Below are 27,385 nucleotides of genomic sequence, written 5' to 3'. Positions count from 1 at the left end.
TAACTCCATAGATGAGATCTACATATACCATACATCTACCAAATTATATATTTGAATACTGGAGTACATGGTTTTTATATTAAAAACACGCTGAACATTGGTGGGACACGGACCAAACAACCAGAACCGTTCCTAAGGTTGGTGGTGCCCGGGGAAAAAGTTTATTAAAGTCTCCCCCCCTCCTGACTCAAATATACGCAAAAATTCAAATCAAGGTTAAAAACTTCATCAAAGTAGGCAATTCCCCGCCCCCCTAGCTGCGGCACCCGGGGCAGCTGAGCCGGCTGCCCCTCCCCACCCAGGAACGGCTCTGCCCACATTACCTGTATACATCTTTATTTTTAAATTGCCTTTACAAAGTCACCTAAAAGAAAACTCCTATTACATTTATTTTAAGTTAAGGTAGAGATTTATTACCAAGCGGCATGTCAACATCAGACTCTCCGTCATTGGTAACGGGTGGTTCATAATTTGTGTAATAAACAGCATTTGGAGCTTGTCTGAAACTCTCCGTGCTTCGCCAATACTGAAAGTCAGGATCACCAGCCCAGAGTCTTCCTTGACCTAGGTTATCAATAGTTCGAGACAAACCAGGCGGATTTTGGTTTATTGATATATGGGATGGTTTATTTCCCTTGCTGGTTGTTGATCCAGCATCAGAATCTCCTGAGTTCAAATTTGGGCGATTTTCCGTCATTGGTGAAGTAAAATGAGATTTAGGGGTGACGCAGTTGGCTACCATCACGCCTCTAACAGAAGAAGCAGACCTGAAAAAGAATTTTAGTTTGAAAATCAAATGCCTCTTTCAAGTACCGAGAATAGTGAAAATCAAATTTGGTTCTTTGAATTAGTCAAGTGAAAACTTATACAGCCATATATACGAGGGCCGTATCCAGGATTTTTCTTCGGGGGCATCATTTTTATAGGGGGAGAGGTTACAAAAAAAAACTTCAGAAAATGCATCTAAAATTTGTTTATATACATTTTTGTTATATTTTTTTTATTAATAAAACACTTTCGGGGTGGGTAATAAACACCAAAAACCCCCATGTTTAAGAATTTTATATATAAATTAAAAAAAAACAAAAAAAACCCAGGATTTCAGTTTTTAATATATAGAAAAAGAAGGAGTTTTATATTCAGTAACTAAGTTTTAGTAGCAGCGAGCGTCAAATAATCATAGGCAGCCCAATAGCGCTGCCTAAGTAAAGAACGATGTTGGCATAATGTATTATTATTTTTTTTTTTTTTTGGTTCTTGGTCTTAGACCAGGGCACTTCGTATCGAAGGTGTTGTTGTAGAAACTTCGAAAAGGGCTCATTCGATTGGAAATTGGAGTGGCTTGTGCCCTTTTTAATGGTCGAAAGTGATTGGAAGGCAACTAACACCCCTTCCACACCCACCATTTCCCCAAACACATCCAATCAAAAATTTGAGATAGCCATTTTGTTCAGCGTATTTGATTCCCAGATAGAAATTATGTTTTTGAGGAGGACACTCCCCCACTGCCCTCAGGGTAAGGCTTGTAAGTTATGCCCTGGGGACTTATAATGTTTTTATAGAAAGCGTAGTCGTAGGAGCTTAAAAAAAAGACTCATTTGATCGAATATTCAAAGGACTAGAGTTCTTTTTAATAGTCGGAAGTTATTGGAGGGCAACTAACCCCCCTCTCAGGCCCACCTTTTCCCCAAACACATCCAATCTAAATTTTGAGATAGCCATTTTGTTCAACGTAGTTGAAGGTTCTGGAAATTAGGTCTTTGAGGATGACAGCTCCCTCCCCACAACCCTCAGGGCAAGGATTGTAAGTCGTGCCCTGGGGGCATATAAGGTTTTTCATAGAAAGCGTTGTCGTGGAAAATTCAAAAAGGGCTCATTCGAATGGAAATTGGAGTGACTTGTGCCCTTTTAAATAGTCGACAGTGATTGGAAGACAAATAACACCCCTTCCACACCCACCATTTCCCCAAACACATCCAATCAAAATCTTGAGATAGCCATTTTGTTCAGTGTAGCTGATTTCCAGATAGAAATTATGTTTTTGAGGAGGACACTCCCCCACAGCCTTCAAGGCAAGGGTTTTAAGTTATGCCCTTGGGGCATTAAAGGTTTTTTTTATAGAAAGCGTTGTCGTAGAAACTTCAAAAAAGGCTCGTTCGATTGAAAATTCAAAGGGCTACTACCCTTTTTAATAGTCGAAAGTGATTGGAGGGCAACTAATCCCCCTCTCAGGCCCACCTTTTCCCAAACACATCCAATCTAAAGTTTGAGATAGCCCTTTTGTTCAACGTAGTTGAAAATTCTGGAAATCAGGTCTTTGAGGATGACCGCCCCCCCCCGCACAGCCCTCAGGAAAAGGATTGTAAGTTATGCCCTGGGGGCATATAAGTATTTTTTTATAGAAAGCGTTGTCGTAGAAAATTCAAAAAGGGCTCATTTGATTGGAAATTTAAATTGCTAGTGCCCTTTTTAATAGTCGAAAGTGATAGGAAGACATATAACACCCCTTCCACGCCCACCATTTATCCAAACACATCCAATCAAAATTTTGATATAGCCATTTTATTCAAAGTAGTTGAAAGGTCCGGAAGTTATATCTTTGAGGATGAGACTCCCCCCACAGCCCTCAGAGTAAGGGTTGTAAGTTATGCCCTGGGGGAATATAAAGTTTTTATTGAAACCTTTGTCGCAGAAACTTGAAAAAAGGCTCATTTGGTTGGACATTCAAAGGGCTAGTGCCCTTTTTAATAGTCAAAAGTGATTTAAGGGCAACTAACCCCCCTCTCACGCCCACTTTTCGCCTAACACATCCAATCAAAATTTTTAGATAGCCATTTTGTTCAACTAATTTAAAAGTTTTAGAAATCAGGTCTTTGAGGATGATAACCCCCTCAGAGCCCTCAGGGAAAGGGCTGTGAGTTATGCCCTGGGGGCATATAAGTTTTTATAGATAGTGATGCTGTAGAAACTTAAAAAAGGGCTCATTCGGTAGGAAACTAGTAAGACTTGTGCCCTTTATTATAATTACAATGGGACAGGGGATAACATCCCTCCCACGCCCACAGTTTACCCAAACACATCCACTAAAAATAAGGAGATACTTAGTTGGCTTAACATAGTTAAAAAGCACTGAAATTATGTTTTTGAGGATGGAACTCCCCCCATAGCCCACAGGGCAAGGCTTGGAAGTTATGCCCTTGGGGCATATAAAGTTGTTGTATTATAGAAAGCGTTGTCGTAGAATCTTCAAAAAGGAATCATTCAATTGGAAATCAAAACGGCTTGTGCCCTTTTTAATAGTCGAAAGTGATTGGATGGGGAATTATCCCCCTCTGACGTCCACCCTTTCCCTAAACACATCCAATCAAAACTATAAGATAGCCATTTTGTTCAACGTAGTTGAAAGGTCCAGAAATTATGTCTTTGAGGATGACAACCCCCTCACAACCCTCTGGTCTAAGGTTGTAAATTATGCACTGGGGCATATAAGGTTTTTATAGAAAGCGTTGTTGTAGACACACCAAAAAGGGCTAATTCGACAGTAAATTGAAAGGGCTAGTGCCCTTTTTCATAGTCGGAAGCGATTGGAGGGCAACTAATCCTCCTCTTACGCCCACCATGTCCCCAAACACATCCAATCAAAATTTTGAGGTAGCAATTTTCTTCAACGTAGTTAAAAGTTCTGGAAATTAGGTCTTTGAGGATGCACCCCCCAGCCCTCAGGGCAAGGGTTGTGAGTTATACCCTGGGGGCATATAAGGTTTTATAGAAAGCGTTGTCGTAGAAACTTCAAAAGGGCTTATTCGATTGGAAATTAAAAGGGCTAGTGCCTTTTTTAATAGTTGTAAGTGATTGGAGAGCAACTAAGGACCCTCTCAAGCCCACCATTTCCCCAAAGACATCCAATCAAAATTTTGAGATATCCATTATGTTTAACGAAGTTGAAAGTTCTGCAAATTAGGTCTTTGAGGATGACAACCCCCTTACAGCCCTCCCCCCTTACAGCCCTCAGGGCAAGGGTTGTAATTTATGCCCTTGGGACATATATGGTGTCTATAGAAAGGGTTGTCGTAGAAACTCAAAAAGGGCTCATTCGATTGGAAATTGAAAGGCCTAGCGCCCTTTTAAATAGTCGAAAGTTATTGGAAGGCTTGACATTTGTATAGTAAACATCGATTTGGGTACAATCTATTATTATTTTTTTCTTTCTTTTTTTTTGTTTAGAACAGGGCACTTCGTCTTGAAGGAATTGTCTTAGGAACTTCAAAAAGGGCTCATTCGATTGAGAATAGAAAGGGCTAATAGTCGAGTGATTGGAGGGCAATTAGTCTCCCTCCCACGCCCACCCACCTATTTGCCTATTATGTTTAAAAACTAAATATTGCCTTAAGTTTAACTCAAAATGCACTGTATTAATGCTAAATGCACTCCCAATAAGGCATCTCAGCAGTATCTCAAGAACGACTGAGGGTATTATATTCAAACTCTCGGGGCCACTTCTGCTCTTAAAATTTAACCAAATCAAGATAGCGCAAGTGTATCCAAGCTACCAAAGAAAGTAAACAGTTATTTTTTGCGAATGGTATCAAGTTTTCTATTTCAGATCAACTAGAGGAGGTATGAAACTAAATTATACACTAATATTTGTGTCCAAATGTTTATAATGGTGTATTTTGTTAAAAATTGCTGAAGATTTTCTCCAGAATACAATTAGCAGTCCAAACTATAAAGTCTTAAAAAAAAGATTTAAAGAATTATTTTCTTTTTCCCTGAAAAGACTATGTCAATATAAAACGAACAGAAATTAATTAAAAAACTTTTTCCCTTTAATTCCAGCCTTCAGATTTCTATACATGTATCTTAAACAAGTAATTATCGCAGCATCAGTACCTTTCAAACGGGCCTCAAGCAAAACCTGCGAAAATATACAAGAGTTAAAGGTTCTTGCAAAATCAAGTGCGCACAAGACTAAGAAATCCCCTCTTTCTTCAATATCCTTTAGCCCATTTATCAGAGGCAACGCTATAGCGTTGCCTATAGTGAAGGCCATACGGCTCCAATGTTTTAATATTTACCATTTTATTCCCAGAGGCACTTCATATCGAAGGGGTCGTCGTAGAAACTTCAAAGGGGGCTCATTCGATTATAAATCGAGAGTTCTAGTGCCCTTTTTAAGGGTCAAAAATTATTGGAAGGCAACTAACACCCCTTCCACGCACACCAAATCTCTAAACTACATCGAATTAAAATTTTGAGATAGCCATTTTGTTTAGCGTAGTTGATTTCCAGATATAAATTATATTTTTGAGGAGGACACTCCCCCAAAGCCCTCAAGGCAAGGGTTGTAAGTTATGCTCTGGGGGCATATAAGGTTTTTATAGAAAGCTTTGTCGTAGAAGCTTCAAAAAGGATTCATTTGATTGGAAATTCAAAATGATTTTCAATCATTTTTGTCAAGCCAAGGGACGGTAAGTTTCCTATATATGGGTTTTGGACAAGGCGGTTCTAATGATGTACTTCTTGTTTTGACCTGACTCTGTTTATAGGAATTAAGGGTTATTTTAGTTTTTACTATGGGGCGTGATCGTCTCTTACTAGGTTGCTAGCTACCACTGCACCCCGGACTATGTTTCTGCAATATCCGATAAAACTTACATAGTCCCCATTTATAATGAATTATTGTTTAAGGTTTTTGAATTGTTGTAATCAGTTGTTAAAATATATACAAATATTTTTGCAGTTACCAGTTTATTTGCTCTTTACGCAATTAAATCTCTTTTCATACTAAACTTTGTTCAAAGAGATTTGATTGTTACAGCAAGTCCACTTCTCTAACAGCGATTTCTACTAAGCTTCAAACTTTTGTTTTACTTTTAAGGTTTTTAATTTGTTGTAATCCCTTGTTAGAATATATACAAATATTTTTACAATTACCCGTTTTTTGCTCTTTCCGCAATTCAATATCGTTTCATACTGCAGTCTATTTAAAGATATTTCATATTTTAAGGCACTATCACTTTTAATTTCCATTAAAATGAGCCATTGAACAACTCTCTACGACGTTCCAGCGCCAAGCTATCTGTTGAGAAGAAGAAGAAGAAAAAAAATGCCGTTTGGGCAGAATGCTGTAGTAGCTGCCACTTTTCTTGATTTTCAAGCCAATATATTTCCCTTGCTGTTAAAGCCAAATGAAACAAAGTTTAGGACTGACATAATTCGTTAATTTTTCAATTTTTTTTTAGTATAAATACGAAAAAACAAGCTCTTTTTCAATAATAATACCACGAAAAGATTTTTTTTTAATCTGAGAGGGAGAATGCAGAAAAAAATCTTGTATGAAAATACCCCCCTCTCACCAAATGAAGCTACTGGTATTGATTGATGCAAAAAGTTTTTTTTTTTCAAAGTGCGTATTTCACCTTTTGGTTAATATGGATTGTGGTTCACCTCAAAAGTTGACCAATATACATGTATGTACTTTTCATCCCCAACAAAGAATTGAGATTTTTGTACTAAATTTAGGAAACCTGCTGATGTAACTGCATGAGGAATGTCCAGACACCTCATCAAACCTATAATTACTTACTTGCTATTAGTTGTTGTAGTGTATTGGCTAGTGAGCTCTCCTTCTGACAAGGAAGATAGAAGTTCGGGTCACTCTACAGTAACAATAGCGAGACGAACAACAAAAGTAACAAAATTGAAGTTAAAATATCAATATGGCATCACCTCCGGTTTATTCTTCATGCTTGTTGCATATTTAGCTCCCTGGTCGGCAAACACATTGTGCCTATTGTTCATATGTCCAGGGACCCAGAATAAACGGAGGTCTTTGAGCCGTTTTGAAGCTCTTATAAGAGTATCTTGAAGTCGACTTATCATTTCCTCTTTTAATGGCGCTTTTACGCTTATAAGCCAAAACAGTTTGGTTCCAGGATACGATAATAACTTTGAACTAAGATGAAATAAAATTATTTTGCTTAAATTTACAGGAATTACTCTAGTTACAATTCCAAAATCAATTTTTTTGTTAAAACCCCTAAAAGAATTACTGCATTTTCCATACCCATATCTAAATGCTTTTTATAATATTAAAAGTAACTCTTTCTACTATGGTGCTATAGAAAAAGGCGGAGCCATTGATAATATAGAGATATGTACTTTACGGGTTAAGCAAAAAAAAAAAATTTGGCTCGAGGAGACACAAAACAAAACTAATTCTAAAATTTTCAGGTGTTTTTTAAGTTTGAATTAAAAATTCGTATTATTGGTTAGACATCATAAATATTTTTGCAGTTTACATAATAACTTTAGCGAATCTGAACTAAAAACTAAAATAAAAAAATGTGAACATTTTTCATTGGAAATATGGGATAACAACATAGAGATACGTACTTTATGGGTTAAGTAAAAGAATTTCGGTTCCAGTGTAGAGTAATAACTTTGAACTAAGATGATATAAAATTAAAGGTATAAAAAAATGCCGTAGCGAGTCAATTGAAGCAAAAGAAAGACCAAACTAATTTTTAAATTTTCAAGTTTTTTAAAAAAATGAAAATTATTCATCAAACACCATATATATTTTTGCACTTTGCAGTTAAATAAAATTATTTCATTTAAATTTTTCAGGAATCATTCTAGTTTCAGTACCAGAATAGGGGGTTCTCCGTAGAGGAAGATCTCCGTAGGGGTGAGAGAAAATTTGTCCGCCGAGTTTTTTCATTGGATAAAACCCCTTTTTGCTATTTTACATTTTTAAAAATAAATAAATTACCGTTGAGACACTCGTTTTTTATTTTATTTAATAAAAATAAAGAGCTATGTTTAAACTTAAAAGTCAACAAGGTTACTGCTTCGTGGCTTATGCAACACATTTTTCAAAAAATGGCTCTTGATATATTCTTATACTTGTCGAATTCTGAGTATTCAACAATTTTATTGAAAATTAGTTGTCTTGGGTTTTTAGAGAGTTAAAATATACCTTCTTGAGATGTGTAGACAGTTAAAATCGTGTCGTATAAGGTACAGATTTTCTGACTGACTCATGAGCCTTATGAATTATTCTGTTTTCTGCAGACTACTTAAGGGCTTCTTTCAAGTAAAACATCCTTCACTTTAATGTAATATTTTTATGCAACACAGATAAGGTCATATTCATAAGGATGCTGTAGGTAAAAAGTTTGCCGAAAGTTAAAAAATAAAACAATGAAATAAGAAAGGTCAATTATTCAAGAAGGCTCCTTCCACCCGCAAAAAGAAGGAAAACAGGTCGCTCGTGGCTGGGGTGGGAGAATGTCGTAAAAAATATTTAAGGCAAATGAGAAATTCCCGGGAGGGTGGACAGAGGGATAGGAGGAGCGTATGTAGCTGTGTTGGCCTCAGGTGGCTTGGTGCCGCGGCGAGTTGTTAGCAGTAGTTCTTAAGGGTTTTCCTGTTTTGATTTCTGTTTTGTTGCTTTGGTTTTGAGTTGTCAGTACAGCGGTAGTTTTTCAGAATTCAACAAATAGAAGAAAATATGACGATGCTCAAAAGTCAAAAATTATGCTTTCTTACCTCCCACCAAATTACCACCCGCTATTTTAATGTCCCTTTTGCCTGTTTTAAAGTCCCTCTGGTAAAGTACTGGTTCCAAAACTGGGCATCAAGTATGGAGATATACAAAGTAATAGGTCTTTACCAGGAAAAGGCCCACTCAGTTTCAAATGAATTTTTTAATAAAACAGCGGCGATGGCATATGGAAATTTTAACTCCAATTTTGTTACTTTTGATGTACTTTTGACCAATATATTTCTATGTACTTTTCATCCCCAACAAAGAATTGAGATTTTTTATACTAAATTTAGGAAACCTGCTGATGTGACTGCGTGAGGAATGTCCAGGCACATCATAAAACCTATAATTACTTAGTTGCTATTGGTTGCTGTAGTGCATTGGTTAGTGAGCTCCCCTCCTGACAAGGAAGATAGAAGTTCGAGTCACTCTACAGCAACAATAGCGAGACAAACATCAAAAGTAATAAAATTGGAGTTAAAATATCCATATGCCATCACCTCCCGTTTATTCTTCATGCTTGTTGCATATTTAGCTACTTGGTCGGTAAACTCATTGTGCCTAACGTTCCTATGTCCAGGGACTCAGAATAAATGGAGGCTTTTGTGCCGTTTTGACGCTCTTAAAAGAGTTTCTTCAAGTCACCTTATCATTTTCTCTTTCAATGGGGCTTTTATGCTTATAAGCCAAAACAGTTTGGTTCCAGGATACAATTATAACTTTGAACTGAGATGAAATAAAACTATTTTATTTAAATTTACAGGAATTACTCTAGTTAAAATTCACAAATCTAATTTTTTGTTAAAACCCCTAAAAGAATTACTGCACTTTGCATACCTATATCTAAATGCTTTTTATAATATTAAAAATAACACTTTCTAATATGGTGCTATAGAAAAAGGCAGAGCCATTTTATGGCACAATAAAGAATATGAACATGGAAGCGTTGTATCTTTGAATTCTGAAAAACTACCGCTTTACTGACAACTCAAAACCAAAGCAACAAAACAGAAATCAAAACAGGAAAACCCTTAAGAACTACTACTAACATCTCGCCGCGGCACCAAGCCACCTGAGGCCAACACAGCTACATACGCTCCTCCTCCTATTCAATTCATCTATTCTAAGCCTCCCTCTGTCCACCCTCCCGGGAATTTCTCATTTGCCTTAAATATTTTTTACGACATTCTCCCACCCCAGCCACGAGCGACCTGTTTTCCTTCTTTTTGCGGGTGGAAGGAGCCTTCTTGAATAATTGACCTTTCTTATTTCATTGTTTTATTTTTTAACTTTCGGCAAACTTTTTACCTACAGCATCCTTATCAATATGACCTTATCTGTGTTGCATAAAAATATTACATTAAACTGAAGGATGTTTTACTTGAAAGAAGCCCTTAAGTAGTCTGCAGAAAACAGAATAATTCATAAGGCTCATGAATCAGTCATGAAATCTGTACCTTATACGACACGATTTTAACTGTCTACACATCTCAAGAAGATATATTTTAACTCCCTAAAAAACCCAGGAAAATTAATTTAAAAAAAAAAAAATGTTGAATACTCAGAATTCGACAAGTATAAGAAAATATCAAGAGCCATTTTTTGAAAAATATGTTGCATAAGCCACGAAGCAGTAACCTTGTTGACTTTTAAATTTAAACATAGCTCTTTATTTTTATTAAATAAAATAGAAAACGAGCGTCTCGACTGTAATTTATTTATTAAAAAAATTTAAAATAGCAAAAAGGGGTTTTGTCCAATGAAAAAACTCGGTGGACAAATTTTCCCCCACCCCTACGGAGGTCTTCCTATACTGAGAACCCCCTCCTCTGTAAATTTTCCTTATATTTGAAACACCGATAGTATTTTTAATTTAAAAACTCTTGTCTCAATAGTAACCGAAACTTTAAAAACGGAATTTTGATACCAATAGATACATCAGAAAATCAGCATTTTATGCTGATTTTAAATATTTAAGTTTCGTTACGTTTAGTCTTACCCATTAAAATTTACGAGCCTGAGAAAGTCAAAAGAATCAAAATAACCCGGCTCAAAAAAAGGGGATAAAAGTTCTAGCGCTTTTTTTAACTAAAAAACAAAAAATTTAAAAATAGAATCACTTTATACAAAAAAAAAACTGCATTTTTGATGTCTTTTCATACTGCGTCTTTCCAAAGATATTTGATTTTTGAAGCAAGACCGATTTCTAACACCGATTGTCTACTAAATACAATGTATAACGAAATAAGTGACGTGATATAATATCTAACATCGATTGTGAACGAATAGCCATATATGACGTAATGAGTGACATGACGTAAAATTGAAAGAATCAATTTTTATTTTATTTTAGTTTTGTGTTCAGAATCACTAAAGTTATAGACTGCAAAAATATTTATGGTGTCTGAGCAATAATTTTAATCTTTTAATTTAAACTGGAAAATTTTAGAATTAGCTTTATTTTTTGTTAAATTCGTGGTATTCGATACGAGACTTAAACAAGAACTGTTTCATAATATTTATTTCCATAAGAAAATTACTTATTATAATAGTTTCACAAGTAATCCGGGTTGCAGCGGTAGCTAGCAGCCTAGTAAGAGAAGATCACATCTAATGTTAAGAAATATAATAACCCATAACTTATAAACATAGAGTCATATCAAAACGAAAAGTACACCATTAGAACCACCTTGTCCGAAACCCTTATATACTTTCTGTCCCTTGGGTTGAAGAGCAAGGGAAATATATTGGCTCGAAAATCAAGTAAAGTGGCAGTTACTACAGCATTCTGCCTAAACGGCCCCTTTTTTCTTTTTTTTTCCATAGATAGCTTGGCACTGGAACATCGTAGATAGTTGTTCAATGGCTCATATTAAAGGAAATTAATGGGGTTAAAAACTTTTTTTTAATTAAAACAAATTATTTTTAAAATATAATTAATTTTTTAAGAAAAACTGCATATTTTATGTTAAAGATTGTTCAATGACGTCACAATCTTAGGTTGTAGCCGGGTCGTCTCTTACTATTCCAATGAAGAAAAAGCTATAGGCTTTTTCCTGTTTGTAATCTCACACTTTACCTACAATAATCGATATAGTTCATTATAAATGTTAATTATGTAAGTTTTGATCTGTATCAGGGTGATAGAGGCAGCTAAAAAAAAAATTATATAGAGGATTGGCACAGTTCATTATACCTACATGGTGTATAAGTAAGCTACAAGTTATAAAAAGGCTCCATCAAGATTTGAACTCAGTTCGCAGGACTCAAAGTTCTAACTGCTAATCATTACACCACGAAGCGTTGATAAACCAAAGAATTCTAACAGCAAGTGATATACATATTTGATTGAACTTATTCTTCAATCTCAACAACTTCAGTTTAGATTTAGTAGGAAATTTTATTTTTATCAAACAGTTCGTGTCAACGAACTGTATACTAGGTGCGACCCGTCTCAATAATAGTCAAAGCTCTAAAAAACGGATGTTTGATACCAATAGATACATCAAAAGAATTGAATTTTAATGCTGATTTTAAATATATAAGTTTCATCAAGTTTGATTTTAACCATAAGAAGTTACAAGCCTGAGAAATTTATCTTATTTTCGAAAAAAGGGGAAAACACCCCCTAAAAGTCATAGAATCTTTATGAAAATGGCACCATCAGATTCAACGTATCAGAGAATCTTAATGTAGAGGTTTCAATCTCGTTTCTGCAAAAATGTGGAATTTGGTGTTTTTTGCCAGAATCAAGCAGTTCGTGGTAAGGAACTGTATAGTAAGACCGATTCGTCTCAATAGTAATCGAAACTTAAAAAATCGGAATCTTGATACCAATAGATATATCAAAAGAATCAAATTTTTCGGAATCGTAGATATGAAAGATCTATCTGGAAATTCTAGCGATCGTGATAAAGAGTTTACGCTTGATAGTCTGCGCCCATTAATTTAATTTACATTAAGAGCTGGATATTTATTATTGTTGAAATTCATTATGGTGGTGAGAGCTTCAAGAAATCGTTTGGTTAGTGAGTCTGTGTTTATTAAAGCAGATGCATTAGTTTTTAAAGTCATAAGCGTAATAGTTAGCAAATTAAGAATTATATTAATAGAGACGACATCCCTCCTTCCCGAACGAACACACCATAGCATGTCATCTGCAATCACACATCCCCACCTCTGAGTTGGGGTTCCCCTTGCAAGGGGTCCCTGTTAGTTTCCTGTGATTAATTCCGTTTCTTCTGTTTATAAATAAAAGTCGTCTAGATCTTATATACCTGAAATTTGAAAGACAGAAGAAAGGCACCAACAATCAAACTACTATATCTGTCTTGCCATCGAGAACTGGACGGATGTTCACATGGTTTTCTTCTTCTTTGTTTTTAACCCAAATTATCCATATTATTAGTTTCTAAAATCAATTTAATTTTATTAATTATTATTTCGTATAATTAATAACATTAAATTATAAAAATTATTATTTTATAATTATTATTATTATTTCGTATAAATTAATTTATAACCTAAAAATTATTATTTCGTATATTTCGTGAAGGATTCATATATCTTATATAGGATATTATTTAATATTTTATATAATACAAGTAGGATTTATATATTTATTCGTATATTATTTGACGCCTCAGTGAAGGATTCAAAGTTGTTTTAAGGCTAAGTAAATTTGGGAAAAACAATCAAATTAAAAAAGAAATACCTATTAAAAAAACGAAACATTCGATTCATGACAGAAGTGAATTCAGAGTCAGTCTCTTGAGAAGCTCGATTTAACCACAGATTCGAAGTGCTTATCAAATTACCCAGCCAATGTTGATCGCCTGATATCAGATAAGAATCTGTATACCAAGTTCCAAAGATGTCATAGGGCCGATTAGAAACCCGGCATTGAAGGTCGAAGTTACCATCTAGAAAAGAAAATGTATGCGAATAAAATGCTTTGAGATGTCATAGATGTCATAGGGATGTCATCATTCCAAAGATGTCATAGGGCCGATTAGAAACCCGGCATTGAAGGTCGAAGTTACCATCTAGAAAAGAAAATGTTTGCGAATAAAATGCTTTGAGATGTCCATTCCATTTCTGATAGTTAATTAAAGGCGATTGTCCAAGCCTACAAGTAGAAGCTTCGGCTAGTAATTAGAAGGCTCATGGTTTCGACTCCCACCTATATTACATTTTTCTCCCATTTTCTATTTTACTTTTTGGCCATGTCGTGTAGAGTAGAGCACAACTGCTACGTGCACTCTCTGTATGATGAAAAAAAAGTTTAAGGAGTGACAAAACAAAGTTATATGCATATATTAAATACGTATATATATATATATATATATATATATATATATATATATATATATATATATATTATATTTAGTATGGAAATAAGGTTTTCCTTATGGTTTAAGGAAAGATATTCAACCAATAAAATATTTTCATTGGCAGCAGTTTTCCCTTTTGGAGTTAAAACAGTCAAAGAGTCAAAGTATAAACAGTCAAACTTTACCGTAAAGAGCAAGGTATCGAGGATGGGGATAACCCCCTCATATATGGAATAATTTCTGTTCATTTTGAGTTTAAATGTTACTAATTACTTTCAGTTGATTTTTTTTATTGAATTTCTGATCCTTTTTCAAACAATCCCCGTAAATCTGGCTCCCCCTCCATGAAAAATTTACTCCCATCACGGGAAACTCGCCCATGAAAAGTTCCTTCCGCGTAAAACAACCCCCCCCCGTAGAATTCCCTCAGACAATTTCAACCCCGCTGGAAATTACCCCCCGTAAAATTTCTTGCAGAAGATTCGGCGCAAAAAATTCTCTTTGGCATGCTTTCATTTGAAAAAGACCCCATGGAACACCTTCACATGCAAAATCGAGTCAGAAAAAAGAAAGTAAGACATATAAAAAGAACTTCGCATAGGAATTCTGTCAAACCCCCCTAGTGTAAAGTCTCCCCTGGAAAGTTCGCCACCCAGAAACTTCCCTCTCCGCAGAAAATTTTCCCCATGGATATCCACCCCCATCAGAAAATTCCTCTCCCCTCTGAAAAATGTCTGTATGCTTTCCAATAACAAATATTGTACGTAAACAATGGGAATTTCATAGCTTACAGACCTTTACCGAGGGGCTGTGGGGGGGGGGTCATATTACCCCAAAGGAATAGTTATTGGATCTTTCAATTATATTGAATAAAATGGCTATATCAAAATTTTGATCGGACGATTTTGGGAAGAAAGGGGCACGGGAAGGGGGCTTGCTGTCGTCCTGTCTTTTTGGTCACTTCAAAAGACCACTAGAACTTTTAGTTCTCGTTCAAATGCGCCCTCTCCTAATCTTCTACAACCATTGGTTCGATACGGTTACCTCTAAAAAAAACAAAAACAAAAAACAAATAAACATGCATCAGAGATATCTCTTCTGGCAGAAAATGAAGACTCCACATTTTTGCTGATGGGAGCTTGAAACCTCTCCATAGGGTTCTCTGCTACGCTGAATCTGACGGTGAAATTTTCATTAAGATTTTTTGACTTTTCGCGGGTGTTCCCCCTTTTTCAATAGTCAGGCAATTTTTCTCAGGCTCGTAGCTTTCGACGAGTAATACTAAACTTAATGAATCTTATATATTTGGAGTCAGCATAAAAATTCTATTCTTTTGATATATCTATTGATATCAAAATTCTGATTTTTAGAGTTTCGATTACTATTAAGCCGAGTCACTCTTACTTACAGTTTGTTACCACGAACTGTTTGATAATGAGAGAAAGGTTGAAATGGGTAGGACACGTTCTGCGGATGATTGATGATAGATTGCCAAATATTGTCTTAGTCGGCCAACCGTTAGGGCCAAACGAAAAACAGGTCGTCCCCAAATGCGGTGAGAGGAGGTCGTAGGGAACGGTTTAAGGGAAATTAGAACATCTTGAGAAGGTGTAAAGAGGCAGGCTTTGAGTAGATTGGGATGGAGGAGGAGCGTGTGTAGTTGTGATGGCCTGAGCCAGTTTGAAGCTGTAGTGAGTTGTCAGTAGTAGTAGTAGTAATTGGTAGAAATTACCGCAGCCAAACTGAGTATCATAAAAAGCATTAGTTATTTTCCTCTGAAAATCCGCTTGAATTCCTCGTTCTATATGCTTTTTATTGTCATTAAACACAGCCAAGTTGGTAAACTGTCAACATTAAAAAGGTTACCTAAAATATAACTATAGTAGTATGGTAACCTTTGTGCCAAGGTAGCTTCCAGCTATGATACCCTTGATCAACATAAAAAAAAAACTCCCAAAAATAACACGGTTAATCTATTATCGAATCAAAGGCTCCTCTGAGAATATTTTCTTGAGATGTGCTGTGTTGAGTATCCTTAGCAATTACTCTCCAGGTTTTACTCTTAAATGGTTGTAATTTGTGACGTTTGTTACAAAATTACATGAGTGAGAAAAAAAAAATAAAATACAAAAGCATTGAATGAGATTATTATTATTACCATTAAAACTTCATAATTCAATTGTGTATACCTGTATTGTCTTTTTTTTTTTTTTTTTTTTTTTTTTTTTTTTTTTGAAAATTATAGTGACATAGGATTCAGAAAGCCTATTTATTAAGATTATTTTTATTATATCATATTTTTATTATTTCCTTATTCATTTTATTGTATTACAACTTTATTATATTATCATAACTTATATATTATTACTATTATTTTATTCTTGTAACGTATATTGTGATTATTCTGTTGCAGCGCAGTGGTTTGATGTCTGCTTGGCAATATGGAACTAAGCGTTAGATCACAGCACTCGCTAGGTTAGACAACTAGCTTGCTACTCTGTGAAAAAAAAAAAAAAAACACCCGTCAACTGAAATATCGACAATTGTCGGCATCCTGTGCGTCAGCAATGGCGCCAGAGAGAAATTCATTTTTCATTTTCATATTATTCGTTATATCAGAGCGCTATTTTACCATTTAGAAAGGGCAGGTCAGCAACGCACCAGAAGCAAAGCGCAATCTTATTTTTCTAATTAGTAATAGTAATTAGTATTTAGTAATTAGTAGTAAATTAGTAATTTTAGAAACATTTAATCCTCTTAAATAAAATAACACAAAATGGTTACAATAATTTAATCTTACTGCTGTTAAATAATAAATCCCATAATTTGGACCTATGAAAATCAAACACAGATTATATTTTACTCGGTGAAAGAAATAAATATTCAGAAATAAACTAAATGGCCACGACCGCCGCATATTCGGCAAGCATAACTGAGTACAAGCAAACCTTTGACTTTCATTTAATAGTTAAAAGTGATTGATTGAAAAAATCTGCTGGCCTGGGTCTTGACCCTAGATTGCCCAGTCATTAGCAGAGGCTACCAATTCTGGACCGTCCAGCATACATACTGATTTTTTATATCTTTTTATTTTCGACCTTACAGTTCCAAATAAATAAAATAATTTGGAATAACAATTAAATACAGAATATATTTTATGTGGTAAAAAAAAATAAACATATAGAAATGAAGAAACTGGCCACTGGCACTGTACATTCAGCAAGCACAACTGGGTCTTGAGTATATGAGTCCTCTTCAATAGTATCTTATGTTTAATTAATTTATAAAATTAATATATGAGGTAAAAAAATGAATATATAGAAATGAGGAAACTAGCCACTGCCGCTGTACATTTAGCAAGCAGGCAAGCAATGTATTTAACATCTTAACTTTACACTAAGAGAGGTGAATTCATAAGTTTTCAGGTAGGGGTTCATACTTTCATCAGTAAAGGGCAATACATAGCTTCATCTAATAAACCAACCATCAGCTGAAAACTAAAGTAGTCGTGGGTTTCTTAGTGTATTTTTTCAAACATTGGGAGTCTAGTTAGAATGAACTGTTAGTCATTTTTTAGAAGTCGCTGAACGTTATTTCATCATTTTCAAACGAAGCTTACGAATTATTTGCTTTAAAATTTATATTTTTCACCAAGGGCCACCAAAATAAGATAGCATCTGATCGTCTTTTCATAGGCATCCACTAAAGATAGACTAAACTTTGCCTTTTGACAAATATTTTAAATTTCTAACACGTGAGTGCTAAATGATGAAAATGTATCAAGTACCATGTCAAGTGAAATTGCATGAGCTTGTAACTCTATAATAAGCAAATCTAGGGATCCATCACTGGTCATATTCGAACTTTTTTAGACAGTCTCTCAATCTAGAATAACCTATCATAAAAAAATTATAAAAACAAAAAAAAAACGCTAAAATGAACTTTGATCTAGAAAACAAATCTTAGTTAGAAAGCTGGCGCAAAATAAGGCCGTACTGTATAAAAACGGCCGTTTCTAACTTAAAAACGCAAGGTCTATCCGTCCATTAAATCTGGTAAGGTTTAAATTAGGTTATTTAAAAAAGCTCTTACAACTAGCTGACAGGACAAGCCATTAAAATAATATAAGTTCATCATAGTATGACAGGGTTATTTACCTGTTAAGGACAATACAGCAATTTCACCAGTGTTAGAGTGGGACCCAAAATGAACACCAGACACCAAAAGTGATGTGTCCGAGGCATTAAATTTTGAATATTGGGTATATTTCCAACTAAAGGTCTTCATATCTTTGTAGTGCCGTATTCTGGCCGGATATCCAGCATCCCAGACCTAAAGAAAAATCAAATGTACCTTATTCAGGGTGCAAATAAATAATAGCCTACTATGGTACTATCCCTTAACTGCTTAAGGTTCTTAAACAAGCCTCGTATTGAAATTGATTGTATTTACAGAAGTTTGATCTAGAAGCAGATTCAATTTCAATTCAACTTCTGAGTACACAGCTCTCTAAGATAATCTCTAGTTATTTAAAAACTGTCAATGATATTTGGTGGGTCTATACCGTAAACCGATATGACACAAACTATTTCAAGAAATTATCCAAGATAATTTTGACTATTTCAAGACAACTTATAAGAACAACAGATCTGTTTTGATCCTTTTAAAGATATTCAGAAGACTATAATGTTTTCAACAATGTTTTCAGGCCACCCAAAAAACCAGCACAGAGTTGAACAAAGGTTGTGCAAATTATTGTTGTGCAGTTTCAGGCCTCCCTCAAATGTTTCAGGCCACCCCAAAACCAGTAGAGATTATTCTAATTTTGAGGATCCCATGTCCAACACGCTTGGGACACATAAGATGAAGACACTACTTTGCTAGGCTTTAAAAAAGGAAAAAATATATTTTAGAATAATTCACCAAGGAAATATTTAGCCGGGATAATTTTCTGCTACTTCCTAGGGAAAACCTATTTCTAGCACTATTTAGTTACCTCACAAGGAAAACTCATAAGAAGCTCTCTGAAACCTCTATAAACACTGACAATCCTTCCTCTATATTTGAGAAAGGATACACAGACATTACTAAAGTCCATCAGTAAGAACCGAAAAGATACAATAATTCCTTCTACAAACTTCTCAATTGTGTTTTGAACATATTATTACGCTAACTTTACCTTATTATTGCAAAAAAAAAAAAACAAAAAAAAAAACGCCAGATGGCAACTGATTTTTTTTTTGCAAAAATGGCACAAGTTTTTACTCTTTTAATTTACCAGTACTATTTGGTTTCTCATGTGATTTTGACAATATCTCAACTCTTAAGCTATATCACAGACGAAAATTTTAAAGCCACATTTTTTTTGGTTTTCATGAGGGATTTTGGATTTTTGGACCCAGCTTTCAGAGAAGATGTGGCTTAGTACATATGGTCAGGTTCTCAGGTGATGAAGAACAGAATTATGTACTATGCACAAAGGATACATTCGCATGTTAAATAGTAAAATAAATATTAAATCGATACCATTAAGTTGGATTTCTTTAAGAAAGCTTCAGCTATGGCTTCCTTAAAAAAAAAAAAAAAAAAAAAAAAAAAAAAAAAAAAAATCTCTGGTTGCAGGTTTAGTTTACCATCATCACCCCCATAAAAATAATCATAACATAGGCATTAAAATAATAAAGAAATAAAGCAAACGAAACGAATGCAAAATGAGTAAAAAAAGGTAAAATAAAGAAGCAAAAGTAAAAAATAAGTAATGATGTAGAAGAAAGTACCTTTTAAAGTAAAAGAAGTAAAAAGTAAGTAAACAAGTGAAACGAGCAACTCGTTGTTCGTTAGTATCCACCAACGGCAGCACAGAATTTTTGGATTTTGTGCAAATCGCGGATATTGGCGAATGACTCACTTTATGGTTGTTAGGTATTTGATTTTATTTCTTATAATTTTGCCGTTATCCACCAACGGCAGCTCAGAATTTTTGGATTTTGTGCAAATCGCGGATATTGGCGAATGACTCACTTTATGGTTGTTAGGTATTTGATTTTATTTCTTATAATTTTGCCGTTATCCACCAACGGCAGCTCAGAATTTTTGGATTTTGTGCAAATCGCGGATATTGGCGAATGACTCACTTTATGGTTGTTAGGTATTTGATTTTATTTCTTATAATTTTGCCGTTATCCACCAACGGCAGCTCAGAATTTTTGGATTTTGTGCAAATCGCGGATATTGGCGAATGACTCACTTTATGGTTGTTAGGTATTTGATTTCATTTCTTATAATTTTGTATTTTATGGAATTTTATTTATGTTTTAATTTTTTGGCTGTTTTTTTAATTAATTTTGTTGACTTTCCGCGTTTGTTTTTTGTTTTCTTCTTCCTTGTTTATATTATTTTGTTCGCGCTGAAGAAGAGAGGCGGTTGTTCTCTAGAGATTTTTTTTTTTTTTATTTCTTTAGCAATTTCGTTTAGACTCTAAAACCCCATTTTTGATCGTTTTCTTTCCTTACGTAAATGGAAGAAAAGCAGCAAAAGGTAAGATTAGAAGTACAAGAGAAAATATAAGGAAAGGAAATAAAAGTTACAAAACAAGAGAATATAAGCTCACCAGAACATAGCCATCCTTTGAGCAAGTAGCAAAAAATTTTCCATTATTGGAGAAAGAAACATGCAAAACCTGATTGGTGTGCTCTTTCAAGATTTCTGTCTCAACTATAGGTACATGTCTCCACAGTCGTATATATTCGTCATGCCAGGATAAAGCCCCTAAAATAAAAATCATGGAGCAATAAGACAAGTTTTTAAGAAAATGTTTCCACAGTCATATATACTCATTATGCCAGGAGAGTGCCCTTAAAATAACACAGAAATCCCGGAGCAATAATATAAATTCTAAGAACTGCTATGCACTATTCTAGAAGAATTTGACTCAACCATCGAAGGTTCCCTTTCTAATCCGTTCATGGTTTGGTACACTCGCCTTCTTCCTATTATGCTCTACCTTAGTTTTTTCATGCAAAACCAAATCATCCTAGACAAGCTCAAAACTATGAGCGGATTAGGATAATCCTCCTTGCATTACTATCAAGGATTACAAAAAAGTCGTTATGAAATTTTATATTTTACAGCAAATAATGAAAACAAATGTATTCAGCATCAAAGAAATATAATGTTTATATAAAAATCCAGGTTTGCCTTTGTCACAGAAAATTAACTGCGAAAGTTATATGACCAGTGATGATGGCGATAAAAAGGGGAGACAAACAAGGATTTGACTTATCCACAAGGCACTGAACTGGAATACGAGCCAGTTCAAAGCTAAGAGAAACCGAGCTGTATTTCGGGTCATTTATCATGGGAAAAAAGGGATTAAAACTATTATGGTAGCTGAAAGTGTAGCGTTTGACAATTTCATTAGAAGAAGCAGTAAATACTTCAAACCGTCTCCAGAAAGTAGGCCTAGGTTAGCTTTGGATCATATCGGCAGGTTAAGTACTACTACTACTAACAACTTACTGAAGTACCAAGTCACTTGAGACCAACACAGCTACACACACTCCTCCTCTATCCCAATCTATTCAAAGCCTCCCTCTTCAGACCCTCCCAGGAAGTTCTCTTTTCCTTTAAATCTTTCTTTACGACACCCTCCCACCCCAACCGCAGATGACCTGCTTTCAGTTTAGTAAGCTAGGTAGGCTAATTCAATTTAAGCTGATAAGTGACAAAATTTTATTTTCTTTGCCGTCTGCTGAATTTTAAAGTGCCTGAAAAGCCAAGTATGAAGCAGTTTAGGATAGGCTAAAAATGGAACAAATTCAAACACTAGATTGGGTTGGTAATTTTTCATTTCGACGATAGTGCTGGTTCCTACTCTTACAGGTTTCACATAGCCTTTAGACCAGGTTGTAATTTAGCTCAGTGCACAAGATCATTATCGAATCAAAGAACCCGAATTAAAGACAATCATGTCAAACAAATTCCATTACAAACAAAATAACACCATCTACGTCCAAATTTCCCTAAAGGTAGGTGTCAGAGATGGCAAATATATAGATTCAGCAATTCTAAGCTGGTAGATCAAAAACCAGGCACACAGTGTGGATTCTTCAAGGTTAGAAACAAAAAGTAGTTCTTCTTCTGTGAAATAGATGCCTTGGGGTACTGATCGATTTAAGTCGTTTCTTTTCTCTACAAAATATAGAGATGTATGTTGGTGCAATAATAGTTATCCATTATAGATTAAATGCGATTATTAAGTAGAAACCAGCAATGTCCTATGTCATTAAAAACCTGATTTTTTCAAAATTTTATTTTCTCTAGGGTAGTGTCAATTTTTCAGAACCATGTTAGAATTCGTCTTTAACTATTGAATCCCCTTTTTAGTAGTAGTAGTAGCAGCAGCAGAAGTTGTGAGGAGTAGCTTTTAAATGAGTCATTAATCATCTCTCTATAACCTTGTGGTTGTCTGCCAGCCTTGGTGTAAAAAAAGGAGGAATTCCTGCAACCCGTTCAAAAAGTGATTTGCCTTGTTTTTTTTCAAGACTCAAAACCTCCAGTCTAGGGTTTCTGATCATGGTAATTTTAATTTTATATTTTTATACTGACCCACAGCCTTTTTTGAAAATAGAAATCAGTTTCCTCTGCAAACTTTTACTTTGAAAATAAACCTATATAATAGTTATCATTCCTGATCAAATTTAAACAAATGTTTTTATCACTTTACAGTTTTTCAAAAGGCGTCTTCAAACTTTTATAGTTGAAAGTTCTGTTCCATCAGAATTCCAGACCAGAAGAAAACAGACTTCCGAAAGACCCACTGAAGAAGTTCTGTATCTTCATTTATGACTCCCCCTCCAAAAATGAAAAAGAAATAATATTTTACTAATTTCCGATAAACTTGAAAATTGTGTGTGTTAGTTATATGCGTTTCATCAGGGACACACTTCTTCTTTCACAAATCTTTAATTTCAGTCTTCATCCACTACGATGCATTGAGTTGAAGCTATAACACATCACTATGTTTGAACACCAAGACTACTTTGGGAGCTTATCCTTTTTCTTTTCCTTTTTATTATCTTATCCTTTTTTTTTATTTTCACCTACATGTGCATACAACATTAGCCTCAGGTGTTACATCAGACATCGAATGAAGCAACGCCATTTATTGAATACAGAGCTAAAAAAAATTTTTGTTTCCACAAATAAAAGAAAAGTCAAGTTAATGAATTATCCACTATGGTGCAAAAGTGAAGTGAGTAAGTGTGAAGTTGAACTCCAACAACCATAATCTTAATTTGCCTTAATATAAAAGATGATTATCTTTTACCTATGTAATAGCAGAATCGAATGATGATTATCGAATCAAAGAACTAAATCAAAGCTGATCCAATGAAACAACTATCATTACAAACAATGCAACACCATCTATGTCCAAAATTGGATTAAAATATATGTCAGAGATGGCATTTGAATAGATTAAACTATTATAAGCCTGTAGATCAAACACCCGGCAAGCACTGTGAATTATTCAAAGTTATAAACCAAAAGAAGTTATTTTTCTTGTGTGAATACAGACCTCTAGGCCTTTAAGGAGGCGTTTAAGCCTTTTTTTATACAAAATGTAAAGATATATTCTGTCGTGTTACTCACATGCAGTTCATCAGGGTTACTATTAAAAGCTTAAAAAAAGCTGTACAAAATGTATCCAATTTTTTTTATATGCATTTTTGTTACTTTTTTTATAAATCAGACAAAAAACAAGGGGGAGTGGAGGGGGCCAAACCCAGTAAGCCTGCCTTCTAGTAGGGCTGGGAAATTACAATAGAATGCAAATATGGTAAGCAAAATTAGTGAAGTTAGAAAAATAAAATTTTCCTTAGAGAAAACTAGAATAAAATCAGCAGTGTAGAATTCCTTCATAGGCCTATGATCATGAACTCTTTCTTAAGAGTATTATCTTTTTCAGATCTCCACAGAAGCCAACTCAGTTTAGTGATCCTGCCTGTATTACAATATAACAATTGTGTAGAATATCTGTCGGTAACTAGCTCTTTTTTATAAACTACTTTTAATTTATTTATATTTGTACCAGTTACAAATAAAAAAAAATGGTTCCTCCTCTTCTTCTGATCATATCCTGATTCAGGTGAATGTGATACATATTCTCCTTTTGACTTTTTTTTAAGAAGTTTGAGGTTACAGGAAACAGACTAGCTTTTCAGCTCTTCAAGTTCAAGGTCAGTTACCTTTAGCTGAGCGAATATTGACAATGGAGGTGAGAACTTCTATGGCAGCTTCACAAAGTTAGAGCTTAGTATGCCTACCTAATCATAACTGCCTTAATTATAATACGCCTTTGGAATAGAGCCTTGCTTAGTCCAATAGAATGCTGACTCTGCCAGAACAGTTGGTGCCTCCCCAGTGAAAGTAAATAATGAAGTTGAAACTTGCAACAAACAAAATTATCACCCCTCAAACCATACTATATGATTTATTGTAAGAAAACCAAAAAAATAATATTACAAATTATACTTTAGAAGCTAGGTTTATTGTCTGCATGGTTTTGGTTTGGATTTTCAGTAGAGTGCTAGTCACTTACACCAGCGTTGATTAGAAGGCAATACTTTCTTTTCATTAAAAATTAAACTTCACTCTTTACTTTTATAGCAGAGACATTGTTATTTACTACTGATTTCGGCTCATTTTTTTGACAGCTCCAAAAGCAAAATTGCAATAAATCTCATAAAATAGGATTTTTTTTTTGTTTTTATCATACATCCCCTCCTCAATCAAATCTTGCTGCTGTAAATATTAGAGCTGCCATTTGTGTGGAGCTTATTGCATTACCAACGGAGATAATTTTAAATCAGGGAAAACCCACGAGAAAGATATTCCCAAGTAGGAACAAGATATTAAAGAACAAATATGGTGAAAATGGAGAAAGTGAATCGTGTAGCTTCTGCGTGTCTTTTCCACAATTGTAATGTAATTAGAAAAATATCATACACAAAAGAGCATAATGACTCTCAAATTCACATAATCTGCACATATACTGTAAAGTGTACATAAATAGATATTCTACGACTGTGCAAAACAAAACACGCAATTGGTTGAGGGAATTAAACTAGATTCCTTACACCCCCTAGTCTTTTAATCTATTGCTAGCATGGGCGTAGGCAGCATATTGTCTAGGGGGAGGGCAGTCGATAGTGTGATGGAGGGCCTTTTATCAACTGCTTTTCCAACCATCTGCTTTTTCAGCCATATCTATTGTAAATCTGAAGGTCAAGGGGGGGGGGGCAGCTGCCCCCCTCCCTACGCCCATGATAGCTGGGCTATAGTGTTTTGCAGTGATATAAGAATGAAAATAATTTATACATCTGAGTATTAGTTTTATACCAATGCAGCAAACTCTTTTGCCCTGAATGACATCATGCCAAAGATACTAGTCAAGTTCATGTTTAAGCTACAAATCAGCCACAATAATGCCACTCAAAATGGGGTCTATCCAATCTTCTAATCCACCCATTCTGAAGATTCGATCCAATATTGCCAATTATCAGTGACAGATCTACAAAAAAGACAAGTGTGTGTTTCCAAGTTTATCCTGAATATATGAATTCCCTTTAAATATACCAAAATAATTGTGTTTTTTAATTTCTACCTACCTTTTTTAAGCAAATGTTAAGGTCCATTGCCTCAGACAGCATTGTATCTGGCACTGTTGGAACAAACAATCAGCCCCTCTTCCCTAGATTTTTTCTTAAACACAATTTTCCCCTTTTTGGCTTCTATAGGCAAAGGCTCACTCGCTACTAGGTGGCAACTGCCACTGCAACCACAATTCATGCCCAGTTTTGGCTTCAATCATTTACTTTGCAGCTTGTTTTTCCATTTGAACTGTCAACCCAGGTGGCTGAAACCATGAACGTTAAAGTTGTTACAAAAGTAATGATATTGATTAGGCTTCTAATACATCACTCATTCACCAGCTTGGAAAATAATCATGAATGAATTGGCTCAACAACAAGTCTTTTACAATTGCATGGGCGTTTTGGAACTTCTTAATAAGAAGAAGTATAAGGTTATGAGAAGTATTTTAACAAAATATCTAATATACTAACGAAATACAAGGTCTAAGCAAAAAGTAAAAAGACTATTTAAAAGAAAACACATATTGATTAGATAAAGTTATTTACATTCAATTTTCTTCAAAATATGCTCCTTCTGAGTTCAATACATGTTCTCCAACATCTCTGTCATTTTTGAAAACAACTCTGGAAGCTATTTTTGAAAACTCCTTGTAGCTGCTCCATTGCATTTTGTTTTATTTCATCTATATCTTGAAAACGTTTACCCTTAAGCATCATTTTTATCTTTGGGAACAGACAAATCAAATGGAGCTAGGTCTAGTCAACAAGGGGGTTGACAAAGAACTGGGATATCATGTTTGGCCAAAACTGCTGCACAACAAGGGCTGAATAGGTTGGTGTGTTACCATGATGCAAATTCCAACTACCAGACTTTGCAAACTCAGATGTTTTCCTTTGTGCAGTATTTTGTAAACAGCAAAGAACACCAATGCAGCACTCCTTTGCTATGATCTGTCCTTTTGGAGCATACTCAAGATGAACGCCGCCTTGGTAGTTGAAAAAAAAAAACAGTCAACACAACCTTTACTTGACATGCTTTTTTGGGTTGTGGCGAATCAGGTGTCTTCCAATGCAAAGATTGTACCATTGTTACTGGATTGTAGCTATATACCCAAGTCTTCAGATCAGTAGATCTGGAATACTCTAGCAAATCAGTGGCAACCTGTTTTTGGTTTTCTTTTTGCTCATCTGAGAGCAGTTTTGGGACAAAATCCAATGGAATGTAAAAACACACTTTAATTAGTCACACCTATAAGCCAACTGAGACAATTTTAATCTAATCTTATGTCTACTATATTTTCTAGACACATTAATTTAGATTAATATAGCATATGAAGTTCATACTCAAACCAATTTATGATTAATCTTATCATTCTTGACACTTTTTGATTAGACCTTGTATGTAAAATACTAGTAAAATAAGTAAATTATATGAAACAAAAATAAAAAATCAATTTTATAGGGGATACTAATATTGTAGTAAAATAACCAATTTTACTATTCAAAACATTATGTGCTAGTATGATCTATTACAGCTATCACAAGGAAATAGCAGTGTTGATATTGTACTTTAAAGAAAAAAGTAGCCAAAATAGCTTAGCATGTCAAAATGTGGCTAACTGTGTAACATTACTCAGTAAACAATACAAAACTTTACCATGAACACCATAGAGAGACACAGTTATGGTAGATTTTATGTCATACCTTTTCTTATGCCAATTGTTGGGTCAATTTTCCAGTCCTTTAGCAGTCTTTTCTTCCAGAAATATTCATCCAAACATAATTCTTTCCATCGTCTACATACCTTGGATACATTAGATATATCCTAGAAGAATATTATATACTTA

General features: G+C 34.6%; 1 protein-coding gene across 1 annotated transcript in view; it reads right to left on the bottom strand.

Moving 5' to 3' along the window:
- The window catches only part of Fbw5 (F-box and WD repeat domain containing 5), a 63,741-nt gene that overhangs the window by 29,486 nt on the left and 6,870 nt on the right, over positions 1-27,385 (bottom strand). Inside the window, exons 2-6 of the mRNA XM_089094841.1 lie at positions 27,243-27,363; positions 20,495-20,652; positions 18,042-18,216; positions 13,266-13,473; positions 418-767 (exon numbers count right to left, since the gene is read on the bottom strand). Coding sequence (XP_088950967.1) covers positions 418-767; positions 13,266-13,473; positions 18,042-18,216; positions 20,495-20,652; positions 27,243-27,363 — 1,012 coding nt within the window. The remainder of the gene's footprint in view (positions 1-417; positions 768-13,265; positions 13,474-18,041; positions 18,217-20,494; positions 20,653-27,242; positions 27,364-27,385) is intronic.

The sequence above is a fragment of the Artemia sp. Qi Xiang Cuo genome, chromosome 9 (genome assembly GCF_049724085.1).
Source record: "Artemia sp. Qi Xiang Cuo chromosome 9, ASM4972408v1, whole genome shotgun sequence".
Taxonomy (NCBI): Eukaryota; Metazoa; Arthropoda; class Branchiopoda; order Anostraca; family Artemiidae; genus Artemia; species Artemia sp. Qi Xiang Cuo.
This window is presented reverse-complemented; position numbering and strand designations above follow the sequence as displayed.